The 20,391-nt window shown below is 36.4% G+C and overlaps 1 protein-coding gene across 1 annotated transcript in view; it reads left to right on the forward strand.

Moving 5' to 3' along the window:
* The window catches only part of LOC101344022 (ATP-binding cassette sub-family A member 3-like), a 139,319-nt gene that overhangs the window by 103,831 nt on the left and 15,097 nt on the right, over window positions 1–20,391 (forward strand). The window contains 4 exon segments of the mRNA XM_023728327.1: window positions 3,715–3,729; window positions 7,421–7,590; window positions 18,428–18,553; window positions 18,780–18,974. Coding sequence (XP_023584095.1) covers window positions 3,715–3,729; window positions 7,421–7,590; window positions 18,428–18,553; window positions 18,780–18,974 — 506 coding nt within the window.

Raw genomic sequence — 20,391 nt, forward strand, 5'->3', positions numbered from 1 at the left:
GGATTGCTGGATCGTATGGTACTTCTATTTCTACCTTTTAAGGAAGCGCCAAATCGATTTCCAAAGTGGTTGTACCATTTTACGTTCCCACCAACAGTGTATAAGTGTTGCAATCTCTCCACAACCTCTCCAACATTTACTATTTTGTGTTTTGGATTAATGCTAGCCTTGTTGGGGTGAGATGGTATCTCATTGTACTTTTGATTTGCATTTCTCTAATGGCTAATGGTTGTGAGCATTTCTTCATGTGTCTGTTAGCGCCTTAATGTCTTCTTTGGCGAAGTACCTGTTCGTATCCTTTGCCCATTTTTTAATTGGGTTATTTATCTTTTTGTTGTTGAGGATTTGCAGTATTTTGTAGATTTTAGCAATTAGATGCTGATCAGATTTGTCGTAGCCAAAATTTTTTTCCCAGCGTATAGGTTGTCTTTTTACTCTTTTGATGAAGTCTTTTGATGAGCATAAGTGGAATGAATGATTTCTTGATTTTTTTTGGTATCTCGTACTTTTCTCTCACATTATCTGTCTCTTCAACTTTTTCCTCAGTGTCATCTGCCAATCCTTGTATTGGTTTAGTTTGCAATGACATGTTTAATATCTGAGAACTCTTCCTTACTCTCTGATGATTTATTTTAATTAACTTGTTGTTGCTTTTGAATGCGATATCTTCTTGAATCTCTGAGGGTAGAAAACAGAATAGACTTTAAAAAAATTCTTCAATTGACTAGATTATCTCACTTTCTCCCAGAAAGAACTGTTTTCTTTGTTCATTAGATCTTTTTCTTTTTTGTTGTTTGTTCTCTCAAAAATTCAAGTGATCCTTTTATTCATTTACTAAAAATATATTGAGCATTTTTTATAGACCTACCATGGTAATAGATACTGTTATTCAGTGGTGAAAAAACACACATTTCCTGACTTAATTCACTTATAGCATAGTAATGGTAGAATAAATAAATAGGGAAGTGAATATTGTATTGAGATAGAAAATTTAGAAGGCCCCTTTACATTTTAATAAGCAATAAATAAAATATAACCTGTAAATAAAAACATACAAAAACTTTTAACTGTATAGCTCATTGAATTTTCACCCACTAAACCTAACTATGTGACATTATCTGAAATCAAGAAATATAATAAAATACTACCAGTACTCCAGAAACACCTTTTATGACTTCTCCCAGTCACAACCTCTCCTTTCCCAAAAGTCTAGTCTGATTTCTAATACCATAGATTATTGTAGTCCGTTTAAATGAAAGCATACTATGTAATTTTGCATGTGTGTTTGACCTCTTTTTGTTTAACAATATGTCTGTGAAATCTATACGTATTGTTGAATATACCAGTCGTTCCATTCATTTGCATTTCTCTATTGTATTCCATTATTTGAACATACAATTTATTTATCCTTTCTAATGTTGACTGACATTTGAGTTGTTTTCTCTTGAGGGCTATTATAAATAATGCTTTTATGAACACTCTTTCCATGCCTTTGGGTGTTAAGTATTTCTGCTTTTTTAGATACTTAAAAGTTTTCCAAAGTAGTTGTATCAATTTAGATTCCCATGATCAGTGTATAAGCATTCCAGTTGTTTGACATCAGCATTTTTAATCATTTTGGTGGGTGTCATGGATTGAATTATGTTCCCCAAAAAATGTGTGTATCAATTTGGCTGGTCCATGATTCCTGGTATTGTGTGATTTTCCTATATGTTGTAAATCCTGCCTCTATGATGTTAATAAGGGAGGATGGGCAGCAGTTGTGTTAGTGAGGCAGGACTCAATCTACAAGACTGGACTGTGTCTTTAGGCAATCTCTTGAGATATAAAAGAGAGAAGCGAGCAGAGAAATGGGGGGACCTTATTCCACCAAGAAAGCAGTGCCAGGAGCAGAGCACATCCTTTGGACCCAGGGTCTCTGTGCGGAGAAACTCCTAGTCCGGAGGAAGACTGATGAGAAGGCCGACAGAGAGAAACAGCCTTCCCCTGGAGCTGATGCCCTGAATTTGGACTTTTAGCCTACTTTACTGTGAGGAAATAAACTTCTCTTTGTTAAAGCCATCCACTTGTGGTATTTCTGTTATAGCAGCACTAGATGACTAAGACAGTGGGTGTGTAGTAATATCTCATTTTGATCTCAGTTTTCATTTTCCTAATCTCTAATTAGATTAAGCAATTTTCATATGTTTATTGATGATTTGGCTATCCTGTTTTGTGAAATAACTCTTTAGATTCTTCCCATTTTCTTCCTGGGTTATCAATAAATGTCCTTACTATTTTTTTTAGGAGTCCTTTATAGATTTATGTCTTTTACTGGTAAGTGTTTTGCAAATATCTTATCCCACTCTGAGGTTTGACTTTTTGCCTTCTTAATAGTGTCTTTTGATGAATAGAAATTCTCTCTTTTAAGGAAGCCCAGTTTACCAGTCATTTTTTATGGTTAGCACTTTTTGTGTTCTGTTTAAGAAATCTTTGGTTACAGTCCTGAAGACATTCTCCTGTCATATAATTTATAAAGTCTATTGTTTTACTTTTCACACTCAGATATACGGTCCACGTGGAATTGATTTTTATTTGTGGTTTAAAGTAGATATCAAGATTCATTTGTTCTATATGAATTCTCTTGACCCAGCACCATTTATCTAGAGGATTGTCCTTTTCTCACTGCTGAGCATCATAAATCAAGTGGCATATTTGTTTCTGGACTCTCTATTCCAAGAGTTCTCAAATCTTTTTAGTCTTTATACTTTAACAATTATTAGTAATCCCCAAAGAGCTTTGGTTTATGTGGGTTAAATCTATTAACATTTATCATATTAGAAATTAAAACAAAAAATTTATAATATTTTAATAATTCATTTAAAATAATTACAGTAAACCAATTATATGTTAAAATAAATAACATATTTTATGCAATATAACTATATTTTTCAAAGCAAAAACTGTGGTAAGAGTGACACTGTCTTACATAGTCAAATCTCTCCAATGTCTGGATTAATAGAAAATAGCTGAAATGACTTCTGCATTCAATCTGTTATAATATTACACATCACGTAGCCTCTGGAAAATTCCACTAAGAAAACAAGGGTGAAAAAGGCAAATAGAATCTTATTATTGAAAATTGTTTTGACATTGTGGATCTCCTAAAAGTGTGGAATTGATTTGATTGTACAGATCAATTTCAAAGTAAATAATAACTTTACAATTTTGAGTTTTATAATCTGTAAACTTGGTATATCCCTTTATTTACTTAGTTAGCCCTCCATTTATTTACTTAGGTCTTCCTAATTTTTATTTAATACTGTTTATTATTTATTGGTTTAGAGGTATTGCAAATACATTAACTTTATTCTTCCATATTTTTGTGTTTTTAATGCTATTATTAATAGTATCACTTTTTGAAGTGTTATTTTTTATTGTTTGTTGCTGTTGAGTTTATTTTTTTTATATTGAACTTGCTAAGTTATTTTATTAATTCATCTGTAGATTTTTAAAAAATTTCAATGGATACATTCAAAGCATCTACTAATAACATATTTCTTTTTTTCAATGCCTATACATTTATTTTGTTTTCTTGATTTACTGCCTTGACCTACAGTTCAATGTTGAATCAAAGTGGTGATAGTAGACGTCCAGTTTCATAGTGAATGTAGTAGTTTATTTTACCATTAAGTATGATGTTTGCTGTACAAATCCTTTATTAGATTAAGGAAGTTCTTTCCATTCCTAGTTTGGTAAGAGTCTTTGTTTTTTAAATCATGAATAAGTGTTCAATTTTATCAGATGCTTTTACTGCTTCTATTCAGATGGACAAATGATCTGTCTTCTTGTTCTGTTAATGTGGTGAATTACATAGACTACTGAATTTATAATGTTAACCCAATCTTCCATTCCCGAATAAATCCAATATTGTTGTGATGTATTAAAATTCTACATATCATGGAATTTGGTTCACCAATATGTATTAAAGTTTCTTGCATCTATATCCATAAAAGATTAACCTATAATTGTCTTTTTTTTTGTAAAGTGAGGACTTTTGGTCAGCTTTTGGTATAGAAAACAAACAGTGTTCCCTTTTTTTATTTGCTCAAAAATTTTGTGTAGGTTTGGTGTTCTCCTTAAATGTTAGGGGGAGTTTATTTATGAAGCTATTTATGCATGTAGAGTGCCCTTTTGGATGGTTTTTATTTATTAATCACATTCATTTAATAAAGATAGGATTATTTGGGCATACTAATTTAGGGGGAAGGAGTTAATAGAGTTTTTGTAAGATTGTTTCATTCCATCTAAACTTTCGAATTTATTGGAGAAAATTGTTCATAATATCTTATAGTATATTTAACATCTGTGAGATCTATAGTGATATCCCCATATTTATTCATGATACTCTTAATTTGTGCCACCTATATATTTTTTCTTGATCAGTCTTACCAGGCATTTATCAATTGTATTGTTATTGGGTGCCATGAAGTTGATTTTCAACTCATAGTGACCCCATGTGACAGAGTAGAACTGCCCCATAGGATTTTCTAGGCTGTAATTTTTATGGAAGCAGATCTTTTTCCATGGAGCCACTAGGTGGGTTTGAACTGCCAACCTTTCAGTTAGCAGCCTAGCACTTAACCATTGTGCCACCAGGGTTCCTTATCAGTTTTATTACTCTTCCCCAAAACAAATGTGTCTTTCTATTGTATGTTAGTTTTCCAACTTACTAATTTATGTTCTTTATTATTTTCTTCCTTTTACATTCTACATTCTTTGGTATCAATATTCTAACATTGTAGGATGGATTATCAGATCATTTATTGTCAACCTGTCTTCTTTTCATGACCATGATGTGTCTCAGTGTGGTTTGGGGTGTGGGGGGACAGCATTTTTACTGCACAGACTTTTCTGAATTTCTTGGATCTGTAATTTTATATCTCTCATTAATTTTGGAAATTTTTCATTCTTAGGAAGGCAACACTTCTTAGAGAATGAAGAACAACTCAGAAGGCAGACTTGTCTCTTGGAGACTTGATGTGTGGAAAGAAGAAAACAAATAGTATCTGTTAATTAAAAGAAGGGGGAAAAAGTTAAGGGTACTGCAGAAACAAAAGGCTATAAGGGAATCAGAAAACTGTGTCTGCACCCACAACCCCCAAAAGGGCATCTGTTAAAGAAACTGTATTTCACTCTACCAACAGAAATAGCTCTCATAAACTAAGCAACCAAGTAATGACGTCAAACCCATCATCACCACTCCATAGAGTTACCATTTTTCATGATCGATGAAAATTCAGAACAATTTATACTGAACAGAAAAAGGCAGCCAACATTCATACAAAGCTAGCATGAGACGCAAACAAAAGATGGAAAATCAAAGGAATACGCATGAGAAAATCTCAAAAACAAAGCAAAACAAAACCCCATAGAGGCAACTTACAAATATACATAGGGCAGTGGGAGAGGCAGCAAATGTAGCAAAATGCTAACAATGTTGATATGGTAGAAGATATGGTGTTGTACTATTATATCGATTTTACTTCATGTTTGAAAAATTTTTAAATGACAACATTAAGGGCAAAAAGTTTCCAGAGTATAATATTTTTGTAAAGTTCAAATAAAAACCAAACCATATATTATTGATTGAAATATACATGTAGTGGTCCACTTGTATGTAAAAAGTAGGAATGCAAAACAAAATTCATCATTCTGAACCTGGGGGATGGAAAAATGAAGCCGTATGTAATATTTGCAAGTTGTTTATAAACTTCATTTTGGAAGTGGTTCATAGATGGAATTAAAATATGCTTAAAACTTACACATATGTAGCATATAATCTTTGCTATGAATCAAGTATTTCTGAAACATAATTCTTAACTATAAGGAATGGAAAAGATTAAATAATACTTGATATGATCGTTTATGCAGAAATCACAAAAATCCCCTAATTATTTTAGACTTAATCAGAATTTAATGTGGTTACTGACTGCAAAATATATACAAACATAAGTCAATTGCATTTCTGTACATCAGCTACAAACCCATATAAAATATGATTCTTAAACAAGGAAAGAATTCAATGGCCAAAGCTGAACCATTTGAGCAACAAAATAAAGTAGTATTGGATTATAACCCAAAGTATAAACTAAAAGTATCCATGAATCTATTCTGCTATAAATAAATGACTGCCTGAATAAATAAATAAATGGAAAGAGAAGAGACAAATTCTCCCACAGAATTCTAAATAATTTTTGTGGTTACTCTACTACACTCAAGGAGGTAGAGAATAACTCTCTACTCCTTAAGTGTGGGATGTGCATAATTACTTCTTTCCAAAGAGCACAGTATGGAAAAGGGTTGGAGGAGTAACTTTATAGTGCAGAAAGGTGACAAACACTACCTCAATCAGGTGATCAAGGTCAACATCAGTAGTGATAAGTCATGTTAATAGTATGTACCCTTGATATGATGTGATAAAATTGGCATGTTATCTCTGTGGTCTTCCTCCGCAAAACCCCTAACCCAAGTCTAATCATGAGAAAAACATCAGACAACTCCCAATTGGGAGACATTCTACAAAACTCCTGACCAGTACTCCCAAAACTGTCAAGGTCATCAAAAACAAGGAGAATCTGAGAAACTGTCACATCCAAGAGGCTCTAAGGAGACGTGGCTACTAAGAGTAATATATATCCTGGATTAGATCATGAAACAGAAAAAAGACCATTACATTTAAAAAAAAAAAAAAAAACCTAGGAAATTTGATTAGGGACTTTAGTAATAATAATGTGTCAATACTGATTTATTAATTGTAAATAATGTACCTTACTAATGTATGTTTTTAATAATAAGGAAAACCAGGTGCAGAGTATATGGAACTCTGTACTATCTTCATACTTTTTCTGTAAATCTAAAACAAAAAAATTTTTTTAATTTTTATTTTTAAAATGGGTAAGAGTTTATCATTTTCTTATCAGGAATTCTGTATCTTTTACTCATGAACTTTCTTCTTAACAAAGTTCAAAAAGTGTCAGCTAATGGTCATTTTTACCTTGTTTAAATGATAGTGTGTTCTCTTTCCCAAGAATATTTGTACTTTAAAACTTTCTTCTAATTATCAATTTAAGGTTTCACCCCTCTGAAAGGATTTTTGGTATATATGTCTCCACAATAATGAGACATATCTACATATATATTAACATTCATGTGGTTACTTAATTACCATAAATTCTGTCATGAAGGTCAGCCTTCAGAATTCATTGTTCAAGTGGTATTTCCATAGTAAGATAATCACTTGTCACATTCTAAATACTTGTCACAATTTAGTCTCATATCCCATCTTATCCTGTATTTCTTCCTTTTTGTTGTTTTCTTAGACCTTTTTCATGATGTCAATGTTCTACAGTAAGATGATCTCTTTTTTTGCCATTCACAGATAATGTTTATTCTTTGGGAGAGAATATGATTGGAAAGTATTTGATTGCAATGGGTACTTCAGGCTTTGTTTTTCTCCTATTGATTTTTTTTTGGGATGCTGGTTGGTGGAAAGTAAAAACATTTCTCAATCAATACATATACTTTGGTATCTACAAGAAATTCAATAAGGTGAGCAATTAAGCATTAACCTTAGGAACAACTGTAAGAGAACTGAATATTAGGTCTGAAAAATATGTGTCTACATATAACTATTACTGTTACTGGATAAAAGAAAAGCAAGTCGTACGTACAAGAATGCATTTTCCTATTGAAGTATAATTTACCTAAGATAAACTGCATTTGTTTTGTTGATCATTTCAAAGAACCAACTTTATTAATTTTGACTATTATCAATATACCACTTATCTGTAATAAGCAAATGTATAGAAATCAAAGTTCATTAGTTATTACCAGGAATGGGAGGGAGGGGGAAAGGAGTCATTGCCTAGGGGGCACTGAGTTTCTGTTAATGGTAGTAGAATAATTTCGAAAAGGATAGTGGTAATGGTTGCACAATATGAACATAATCAATGTCACTAAATTTTAATGTGTAAAAAATGCTGAATTGGCAATTTTTTATATGTATTTATTTTTTACCACAATAAAAAAGGTCAGAGATTATCATAACAGGTAAAAAAGCAAGACCCAACTATCTGCTACTTTAAAGACATGGAAGGTTGAAAGTAAATGGATGTGAAATGATTTATCATGGATGTGAAATGATATACCATGCAAAAAGTAAGCATAGGAAGACAGGAGGCACCATATTAATATCAGATAAAAGGGTAAATTATTTTCTCTCTTACTATTTTCTCTTTGATTTCTGGTTTTATTTTTATGATCTTCTTCTACTGACTTTTGGTTTACCTTTCTCTTCTAGTTTCTTAATGGGAATCCTTAAGCCATTGCTTTTAGATCTTTCTTTTCTAGTATAAGCAGCTAACCATTTTCTTATAAGCAGTGCTTTATCTGTAAACAAATTTTGATTTTTTACATTTTCATTATTCAAAATATTTTCTGATTTCTTAACATTTCTTCCTTGATGCATAGATTTAGAAATATGTAGATCAATTTCCAAATATTTGCAAGTTTTCTATACGTATTATAGATTCTTAATTTAATTGCTTACAGTCAAAGAATTTTCATCCTTTCAAATCCATTGATATTTCTTCTGTGGTTCAGTATATGGTCAATCTCAGTAACGTGCCATGTGCACTTGAAATAAATGTGTATTTTGGATTTGTAAGTTATAATGTTCTACAAATATCAATTAGGTCATGATGAATGATAGTGTTGTTCAGATCATCTAGTCCTTACTGATATTTTTGTCTGGTTGATCTATCACTTGCTGGAAAAGGGGTGTTAAAATCTCCAATCCTGATTGTGGGTTTGTTTATTTCTCCCTTTAATTATGTCTATTGTTTCTTCATGTATTTTGAATATCTGTCATTAAGATCTGAAACATTTATTATGTCTTCTTGCTTAATTTACCCTTTTATTTTATCTGATATTAATATGGTGGCTCCTGTCTTCCTATGCTTACTTTTTGCATGGTATATCATTTCACATCCATGGTAAATCATTTCACATCCATTTACTTTCAACCTTCCATGTCTTTAAAGTAGCAGATAGTTGGGTCTTGCTTTTTTACCTGTTATGATAATCTCTGACCTTTTTTATTGTGGTAAAAAATAAATACATATAAAAAATTGCCAATTCAGCATTTTTTACACATAAAATTTAGTGACATTGATTATGTTCATATTGTGCAACCATTACCACCATCCTTTTCGAAATTATTCTACTACCATTAACAGAAACTCGGTGCCCCCTAGGCAATGACTCCTCTTTTCCCCTTCCCTCCCATTCCTGGTAACAACTAATAAACTTTGGTTTCTATACATTTGCTTATTACAGGTAAGTGGTATCATACAGTATTTGTCCTTCTGTGACTGACTTATTTCATTCAGTATAATGATTTCAAGGTTCAGCCATGTTGTAGCATGAATTAGGACTTCATTTCTCTTTATGGCTAAGTAATATTCCATTGTATGGATATTTCACATTTTGTTTATTCATTCATCTGATGTTCATGAACATTTAGGTTGTTTCTACCTTTTGGCTATTGTGCATACTGCTGCAGTGAGCATTGGTGTAGAGGTTTCTGTTTTTCTGCTTTCAGTTCTTCTGGAGATATACATAGGAGTGGAATTGCAGGATCATATGATAATTCTATATTTAACCATTTTACAAACCCTCCAGTAATAGATAAGGGTTCCTGTTTCTCCACATCCTCGCCGATACCTAATTTTTTTTTTTTGTTTTTTGAATGATAGTCATCCTAGTGGGTATGAAGTGGTATTTCACTGTGGTTTTGCTTTGCATTTTCCTAATGGACTGATAGGAATCCCTGGGTGGTGCAAACAGGTAATGCATTTGGCTACTAATGGAAAGGTTGGAAGTTTAAGTCCACCCAGACACACCTCAGAAGAAAGGCCTGACAAGCTACTTCTGAAAAATCAGTGACTGAAAACTCTTTGGAGCACGGTTCTATTCTGACACACATGGGGTCACCAGGAGTTGGAGTCAGCCTTGTTGTAACTGGTTTTAATGACTAATGAAGTAGAACATCTGTTCATTTGCTTGTTGGCCATTTCCTTTTCTTCTTCGGTGAAATGTCTACTCAAGTCCTTTACCAGCTTTTTTTTTTTTTTATTGGGTTGTTTATCTTTTTGTTAAATTCTTTGTTGTTGTTAGTTGCCATCGAGTCAGCTCCGACTCATGGCAACTTTATATACAACAGAGTGAAGCACTGCCCAGTCCTGTGACATTCTCACAACAGTTAATATGTTTGAACCTATTGTTGCAGTTACTATATGTCAGTCCATCTCACTGAGGGTTTCTCTAGTTTTCACTGACCCTCTACTTTACCAAACATGATGTCTTTTTGCAGTGATTGGTCTTTACTGATGATGTGTTCACAGTAAGCAAGATGAAGTCTTCCTATCTTTGCTTCTAAGCAGCATTCTCTTTGTACTTTCCCCAGGACTGACTTGTTCATTTTTCTGACAGTCCAATTACCAGTTACCAATTATGGCAGTCAGTATACCTTGTCACTTGTCTATGCTAAGAAATTTGGAAGACAGCTACCTGGCCAAGCAACTGGAAGAATCCATATTTGTGCCTATTCCAAAGAAAGGTGATCCAACGGAATGCGGAAATTATTGAAAAATATCAGCACCACACGAAAGTAAAATTTTGCTGAAGATCATTCAAAAGCAGTTGCAGCAGTACATTGACAAGAAACCACCAGAAATAAAGCCGGATTCAGAAGATGTCAGATGGATCTTGGCTGAAAACAGAGAATACCAAAAAGATGTTTATCTGCATTTTATTGTCTATGCAAAGGCATTCAACTGTGTGGATCATAACAAATTATGGATAACACTGTGAAGAACGAGAATTCCAGAATACTGAATTGTGCTCATGAGGAACCTGTACATAGATCAAGAGGCAGTTCAAACAAAACAAGGGGACACTCTGTGGTTTAAAGTCAGGAAAGGTGTGCGTCAGGGTTTTATCATTTCACCATACTTCTTCAATCTGTGTGCTGAGCAAATAATCTGAGAAGCTGGACTATATGAAGAAGAATGTGGCATCAGGATTGGTGGATGACTAATTAACAACCTTCAGTATGCAGATGACACCATCTTGCTTGATGAAAATGAAGGGGACCTGAAGAACTTAACTGATGAAGATCAACAACTACAGCCTTCAGTATGGATTACACCTCAACATAAAGAAAACAAAAATCCTCACAACTGGATCAGTAGCAACATCATGATAAACAGAGAAAAGATTGAAGTTGTCAAGGATTTCATTTTACTTGGATCCACGATCAATGCCCATGGAAGTAGCAGTCAGTAAATCAAACGACGTATTGCATCGGGCAAATCTGCTGCAAAAGACCTCTTTAAAGTGTTAGAAAGCAGAGATGTCACTCTGAGGACTAAGGTGCACCTGACTCAAGCCATGGTATTTTCAATCGCCTTATATGCATGTGAAAACTGGACAACAAATAAGGAAGACTGAAGAAGAATTGATGCCTTTGAATTATGGTGTTGGCGAAGAATATTGGATATACCATGGACTGGCAGAAGAACGAACAGATCTGTCTTGGAAGAAGTAAAGCCAGAGTGCTCTTTGTAAGCGAGGATGGTGAGACTTTGTCTCATTTACTTTGGGCATGTTATCAGGAGTGACCAGTCCCTGGAGAAGGACATCACGCTTGGTAAAGCAGAGGGTCAGTGAAAAAGAGGGAGACCCTTGATGAGATGGATTGACACAGTGGCTGCAACAGTGGGCTCAGACATAGCAGTGATGGTGAGGATGGCACAGGACCGGGCAGTAATAGGGTTGCTATGAGTCAGATCTGACTGTACGGCACCTAACAACAATTTTACTTGTATGTGATATTAATGATATAGTTCGATAATCTCCATATTCCATTGGATCACCTTTCTTTGGAATGGGCATGTATATGGAGTTCTTCCAATCGGTTGGCCAGGTAGCTGTCTTCCAAATTTCTTGGCATGGATGAGTGAGCACTTCCAGCATTCCATCCGTTTGTTGAAGCATCTCAATTTCTTTTTTGGAGCCCTGTCATTGGGTACATAAATATTTATTATGGTTTTGTCCTCCTGGTGTATTGACCCTTTAATCATTATATGGTGTCCTTCCTGATCGTTTGTGGCGGATTTTACTTTAAAGTCTATTTTGTCAGAGATTACTATTGCCACTCCTGCTCTTTTTTTTTTAATTGTACTTTAGATGAAGGTTTACAGAACAAACTAGCTTCTCATTAAACAGTTAGTACATATATTGTTTTATAACGTTAGTTAACAACCCCATGACATGTCAACACTCTCCATTCTCGAACTTGGGTTCCCTATTACTGGCTTTCCTGTCCCCTCCTCTAGTCCTTGCCCCTAGGCTGGTGTGCCCCTTTAGTCTCGTTTTGTTTTATGGGCCTGTCTCATATTTGGCTGAAGGGTGAACCTCAGGAGTGACTTCATTACTGAGCTAAGAAACATCTCAATTTCTTGAGCCTTGTTTTTCACCAGTGCCTTCGGTGCAGCTTGGACTTCTTCTTTCGGTACCATTGGTTCTTGATCATATGCTACCTCCTGAAATGTCTGAATGTTGACCAATCCTTTTTTGGTACAGTGACTGTGTATTCCTTGCATCTTCTTTTGACGCTTCCTGCATCATTCAGTTTTTGTCCTCAGAATTCTTCACTATTGCATCTCGAGGCTTGAATTTTTTCTTCAGTTCTTTCAGCTTCAGAAATGCCAAGTGTGTTCTTCCCTTTTGGTTTTCTAACTCTAGGTCTTTGCACATTTCATTATAATACTTTGTCTCCTTGAGCTGACCTTTAAAATCTTCTGTTCAGCTCTTTTACTTTACCATGTCTTCCTTTCGCTTTAAATACTCTATGTTCAAGAGTAAGTTTCAGAGTCTCTTCTGACATCCATTTTGATCTTTTTTTCTTTTTATGACCTTTTGCTTTCTTCATGTATGATGTCCTTGATGTCATCCCACAACTCATCTGGTCTTCAGTCATTAGTGTTCAGTTCATCAAATCTATTCTTGAGATGGTCTCTAAATTCAGGTGGGATATACTCAAGGTCATACTTTGGCTCTCATGGATTTGTTTTAATTTTCTTCATCTTCAGCTTGAACTTGTATACAAGCAATTGATGTTCTGTTCCACAGTCGGCCCCTAGCCTTGTTCAGACTGATTATATCGAGCTTCTCCATCTTTTCTTTCCACAGATGTAGTTGATTTGATTCCTGTGTATTCCATCCGGCAAGATCAATGTGCATAGTCTATTACTGTAGAACTGTTTATTTCACCCTTCAGTTCTATTAGTGTTTGCTTTATGTATTTAGGGGCTCCTTTGTTATGTGTGGAACCCTGATGGTGCAGTGGTTAAGAGCTCAAGCTGCTAACCAAAATGTTGGCAGTTTGAATCTACCAGCTGCTCCTTGGAAACCCCATGGGACAGTTCTGCTCTGTCTTATAGGGTTGCTATGATTTGGAATCAACACAGCAACGGGTTTGGGTTTTTTTTTTGGTTTTTGTTAGGTGCTGTGTTAGTTTCTTAGTGCTGCTATAATAGCACAAGTGGGTGGCTTTAAGAAGAGAAATTTATTTTCTCTCATCTTAGGAAGCTAGAAGTCTGAATTCAGGGCACTAGATCTTAGGGAAGGCTCTCTTTGCTCTGGAGAAAAATCCTTATCTCATTTTCTCTTCCTTGGTTTCTGGGAGATCTCCACATGGCATCTATCTTTCCCCCATTTGTGCATGCCTCTTGTCTGATTTACTCTTATTACTCGGAAAGTTTAGAACACACCCTACAGTGATATGGCCTCATTAACATAAAGAAGAAAACCCTATTCCCAAATAGGATTACATCCATAGCTATAGGGTTTAGAATTCCAACACATATTTGGCGGGGGTGGGGGGGGGATACAATTCAATCCCAAACTGATGTATATATATTTGTAAATGTTATATCTTCTTGATGAATTGACGCTTTTATCATGATATAATATCCCTCTTTGTCTGTTTTAACATATTTTGATTTAAAGTCTATTTTATCTGATGTTAAAATCACCACCCCAGCTTTCTTTTAGTTATTATTTGCATAGAATTTTTTTTCCCCATCCTTTCACTTTCAACCTGTTTGCATCCTTGGGCCTTAAATGTGTCTCTTGTAGACAGCATGTAATTGGATCATGTGTTTTTATCCATTCTGTCACTCTCTGCCTGCCTTTTGATTGGAGCATGTGGTCCATTTACATTCACTGCAGTTACCAATAAGGAAGGATTTACTTCTGCCATTTTGCTATTTGTTTTTTGTGTGTCTTATAGTTCTGTTTCTCATTTCCTCTGATACTGCCAACCTTGTGTTTTTGTTGCTTTTTTGGTATTAAGCCATTTTGATTCCCTTCTTTCCTTTTGTGTGTATTTTTAAGATATTTTCTTAGTGGTTACCATGAATATTGCATTTAACATCTTGCATTTTTAACACCCTAGACTGCGTTGATACCATCTTAACTTCAGTAATATAAAAAACTCTATACCTATACCATTTCTCCCACCCCACCCCCATTTTTGTTGTGGTTATCACCAGTTACATCTTTGTACGTCACGTGCCCTATATCTCAAATTTATACTTATTTTTTATGTATTTGTCATTATAAAGCATGAAAGACTTAGCAATTAGAATTATCAAGTAAATATACCTTAGTACCTTAATACTAGTCCTTAAACTTGTCCATGCAATTACCTATAATGGAGATCTTTCTTTCTATGCATGGCTTCGAGCTACTTTCTAGTGTTCTTTCTTTTCCATCTGAAGGACTCCTTGTAGCAGTTTTTGTAGGGCTCGTCTGGTGGATATGAACTCTCTCAACTTCTGTTTATCTGAGAATGTCTTACTTTCACCCTCATTCTTGAAGGGCAGCTTTGCCAGGTATAGTATTCTTGGTTGAGAGTTTCTTTCTTTTGGCACTTTAAATATGTCTTTCCACTGCCTTCAGTCCTCTGTATCTAGGAGAAATCATCACTTAATCTTATTGGGGATCCTTTATATGTGAGTATTCACTTCTCTGTCACTGCTATCATGATTTTGTCTTTATCTCTCAAGAGCCTAATTATAAGGTGTTTCGGTGTGGATCTTATCCTGCTTGAAGTTCACTGAGCATCTTGGATTTGTGGGTTCATGTCCTTCTCCAGATGTAGGAAATTTTCTGCCATTATTTCTTCAAATATTCTTTCTGTTCTTTCTCTCTCTCAACTGTTTCTGGGATTCCCATAATGTTTATGTTTGTTCACTTGATGTTGTCTCATAGTGTTATGGATTGAGTTGTGTCCTTCAAAAATGTGGGCCAACTTGGCTAGCCCATGATTCCCAGTATATGTGATTGTCCACCGTTTTGCCATATGATGTGATTTTCCCACGTGTTGTAAATCCTAACTCTGTGATGTTAATGAGATGGGATTAGGGGCAGTTACATTAATGAGGCAGGACTCAATCTACAAGATTAGCTTGTGTCTTAAATCAATTTGTTTTGAGATATAAAAGAGAGAAGCAAGCAGAGAGACATGGGGACCTCATACCACCAAGAAACAAGAGCCAGGAGAATAGCGCATCCTTTGGACCCAGGGTCCCTGTGCTGAGAAGCTCCTCGACCAGGAAAGATTGATGACAAGGACTTTCTCCCAGAGCCAACAGAGAGAGAGCCTTCCCCTGGAGCTGGCACCCTGAATTTGGACTTCTAGCCTCCTAGACTTTCGCTTTGTTAAGGCCATCTACTTGTAGTATTTCTGTTATAGCAGCACTAGGTAACTAAGACACATAGTTCCATTTAACTGTGCTTAGCAATCATGAGTCTCCTTCCTTGTTGCTCTCCGGCCTCCATAATTGTGACTACCTTATCCTTTAGTGCACTGATCCTTTCTTCTGCCTGATAAAGTCTGTTGTTAAAACCTTCCAATGTGTTTTTTATTTCAGATATTGTCTCTTTCCATTCCAGTATTTCTGTTTGGTTTCATTTTATGGTGTCTATCTCATTTTTAAAATTCTCATTTTGTTCATGCACTGTTTTCCTGATTTCCTTTAGTTGTGTGTGTGGGTGTTTAGTTCTTTGAGTTTGTTTAATATTTTTCTTAGTTATCTAGTGCTGCTATAACAGAAATATCACAGGTGGGTGGCTTTAACAAACAGAAATTTATCCTCTTACAGTTTAGGAGGCTAGAAGTTTGAATTCAGGGCACCGGCTGTAGGGGAAGGCTTTTCTCTCTCTGTCAGCCCTGGGGGATGGTCCTTGTCTCTTCAGCTTTTACTCCTTGGCTCCTTGGTAATCTTCATGTGACATGGTTTTTATCTTCCCCATCTCTGCTTGCTCCTCTGTACTGATCTGCTCTTTTTATATGTCAAAAGTGAGTGGCTTAAAACACACCCTATACTGATAAAGCCTCTTTAATATAACAAAGAAAACCTACTCCCAAATGGGATTATAACCACAAGTATAGGGATTAGTATTCACAACATATATTTGGGGGGACATAATTCAATCCATAACATAATTGTATTATAGTCTTCCATTCTGTTTATTATTCGGGTTTCTATAAATATGATTCCTTTCACTTTGTCTTGTTCATTTGGATGAGCCATTGTTTCTATTTTCTTTGTGTGTCTTGTGATTTTTTTTTGTAGAAGGTGGGACAATAGAATTTTATAGAGTGTTAGCTTTCTCAGTTTCCCCCAGTATTTAGTGTCTTTGACAGCAGTACTTTCTGCAAGAAACTCTTAGGCAGGCAGAGCCTTCAGACCTCACTTGCCATTCTGCCATTCCCTCTTCCTCAGTATGATAGCTCCTTCTTTCTCTCTGTTTTGACTAGGATTCAAAAAGTCCAGACTGAAGTTTCCATCGTCCAGTGTCTCCCAAACAGAACAGAGAACATGCACAGACCAACAGAACAGAAAATAAGCACTAATCAATATGTCCAGCAGGGGGCACAGTCACTTTCTTGGTTATTGTCCCTTCTGTGTTCTGTGTGGGCTGCATTTCCATGACCATGTTTTCAGTTGAAAAGCCTTCACTAAATGAACTGCCTGTTGGGGTTGTACTTATTTGGGCCTCCCTCCCCTACTTTGTAAGGGCCCATGTATATAGGAGTTGGAGATTGGAGTAGGCTCAGGTGAGGGGAGCCATGGATGGGTCATCTGGGCCTACAGGAGGCTTTCTGCTATGCCAGGAGGGGAATGGGTGGGCACATCCCAACAAACCCCTAGCAGGTTCTGTTTTGTTGATCTCAGAGCCAGAGCTGGAGGCCTTCTCCTTTGCACAGGCTGGCTCTGCTGCAAGCATCAGTTTGGTAGTCCACAGCAGTTCTCAACTCTGGGAGAGGGAGGGGCAGGCACACCCTGAATAGACTCCATGGAGATGTGTCTTAATGATTTTAGAGCCAGAGCTGGGTGCCTTTCCTTGTTGCACAGGCAAGCAGTGTGTTGGCTGGGGCAGCAGGCTCTGCTGCAAGCACTGCTTCTGTAGTCCACAGCAGCCAACAGTCTGCAGCTCTGGGAGGGAGAGTGATGAGGACAACAGGAGAAGCGGCGTTCCTACCAGATGAGACTCATCATTGACTCGTGTCCACCTACAGTTCCTTGTTGCTGTCTTCTGCCCACTGATTCAGAGCTCCACAGGGCCAAACACAGATTTCTTGCTGTATTTCTTGGTAGACATGTGGGAGGGTCAGAACCTAGACCTGCTCACACCATCATCTTCCCAGAATTCCCAATCACTGACTCTTCATTTGGAAGGTTTTGCGTATTACTGATATGGTTGGATTTCCATCTACCAATTTTATTATTTATTTGTCCCCTCTCTTTTTTGTTTCTCTGCTTCCCCTTTCCTGTCTATCTTTGGATTATCTGAATATTTTTAGAATTCCATCTTTAATCTTGTCAAAGTCATTTATGATTACAAACTCAGGACTGTATTTTAATAAGCTTCCCTACCCTCTTAAGATAACTTCCTTCTTAAGGATCCAGGTCATGGAAACCATTTCTCTGAATGCTTTAAGTTCTATCTTTCAAAGATTTAAAGTACACATCTTAACATGTTAAGTCACACTGTCTTCTGTGTGGGATGCTCTTCCCTTCTCCTCTGCTTCTCACCCTTATTCTGCTGATGAACTATTCATTCTTCAAAATTAAGCCACATTTGTACATGGGAGTTGAGGTGATAATGCAGGAAGTCTCTTGGAAATGACTAAAACTTTCTGTTTTGACATCTTTGCAATTATCCCACAGTTTAGTTTCCCTAAAATCACCCGTTTTAGACCAGATGCCTAAAGGACATCCACATCTATGATTCTTGTCTTGAAATACAGGATATAGTTTCCAAGGAATTATCTGGGAAATCTGAAGATGAAGATGTAGAAAATGAAAGGAACAGAATCCTGGAGCACCCTCATGAGTTCTTGAATACCATAGTACTTATTAAGGAACTCACCAAGGTAACGTCATTCAGTGGCCAATATTATGCTGGCTTTATCCTTAATTAAGAGCATGTCATTGGTTTTGAGGGATCATTGTGGTTCTTTGGGATCTATGTGTATTCTCCCAATGTAATAGAAGAGCTCTTGTGAAACTGTCCTAGGTAGTGGTCCATAGGGGTCTGAGGTATTGATTATATTTGACCTGTAGGTAGTCTTCACTACATTGTGTTTTCTCGATTTTTAGATATATTTTAAATGTCCAGCCATTCTGGCTGTGAAAAATATCTCCCTTAGAATCCAAAAAGGGGAGTGCTTTGGATTGCTTGGATTCAATGGAGCAGGAAAAACCAGTACCTTCCAAATGCTGACTGGAGAAAAGACTGCTACTTCTGGGGATATGTTCATTGAAGGCTTTAGCATCACCAAGGATATCCTAAAGGTAAGACACTATTACTGTCTAAGATGCAAGAAGCATGATGACTTGGGGGTGTAAGTAAAGGCTGGTGGCTAGAGATCATAGATTGGAATCATGGTAGGCATTAGTAGTGATACTGTTGACCCAATCAATGGATTATGGATTGAGAAATAAATTTTTGAGAAGAGATGGTGAGGCAATAAAAGTATCCTTACCCTGAGAATCTAAGATCAGAGTGTCTTTTGTGTTCTTTGAAATTATTGGAGTAAGAGTCAAGTTCTCTCAACAGTGCAGGTAACGTATGCCAGACAAGGTGCTGTGAGGGTGTGAGGAAGTCAAGACTTGGCAGAAGGAGAAGATGACATGCAATTTAGTTGTAATTGAGGCCTTGGCCCTTCTTACTGAGAGCTCAGGAACACGATGGCCCTTCACAGAGTGGTTCCAAATCAAAGCAAGGTAGCCAGGTCTTTGTATCCCTGCATCAGCCAGTCATTGGCTGCACTTGCCACCTGGGAGGGGGTGTGTAACCTTGGGAAGAAGCTAAGTAAGAAGATAATTTCAAAAAGAAGGAGATGGCCAAAAGTGTCATATGTCCAGAAATTTCAGGCGAAGTAAAGCCTGAATGGTGTCTGTTGGATTTACTCACTAGTACTTCATCAGTGAAACTGTCAAGATCATTTGCACTATGGTCAGGTGGGTGGTGGTAATGGGAGCCTGAATGGTGCAATTCATTCTTCGTTAGTGTATGTTGTTGTTGTTATGTGCCATCGAGTTGATTCTGACTCGTAGCGACCCTATAGGACAGAGTAGAACTGCCCCATAGGGTTTCCAAGAAGGGGCTAGTGGATTCGAACTGCTGACCTTTTGGTTAGCAACCCAGCTGTGTTGTGTATAGGACACAGTTATTATGGAATCAGGGCTGCGGGGATGGTCGGGGGGAGATGTATGCTATAGTATAAACAGCAGTCCAGTAACCAGATGTAAAGCTAGGAGTGTGGATTATGCTTTGAAGAAAGTAAGCTGTAAAGCAAAGGGAAGAATTCGAATTCACCCAGAGTTTTGAGAAGACAGGTGAAGATGTTTTATAAGTTGATCAATACAGTACATCTGTAAAAGTGAAAAGAATGAACAGAAAGGGATAAGCTGAAGATATAAAGGAAGAAGGGATTCATGATAAAAGGGAGGTGAGTGGGGAGGAAGAGTAAATGGGGTCTCCCCTAAATATCATTATCCATACCACTTACCACATTCCCTTGGGGGATATAGGGTTGATATAAAACCGTCCTCTGACTAAGAGGAGTGGAGAAAGAGGTCAGGTGGGTTGCGGTAATAGAAGCCTGAATGGTGCAATTTATTTCTCCTCAGTTCATGGATTCAGGAATATAGGATTGGGGGTGGCATGCATGCAGTAGTCTAGTAATTGGTATTCCCATGATGCGTA

The sequence above is a fragment of the Trichechus manatus genome, unplaced genomic scaffold (assembly GCF_000243295.1).
Source record: "Trichechus manatus latirostris isolate Lorelei unplaced genomic scaffold, TriManLat1.0 scaffold00024, whole genome shotgun sequence".
NCBI lineage: Eukaryota > Metazoa > Chordata > Mammalia > Sirenia > Trichechidae > Trichechus > Trichechus manatus.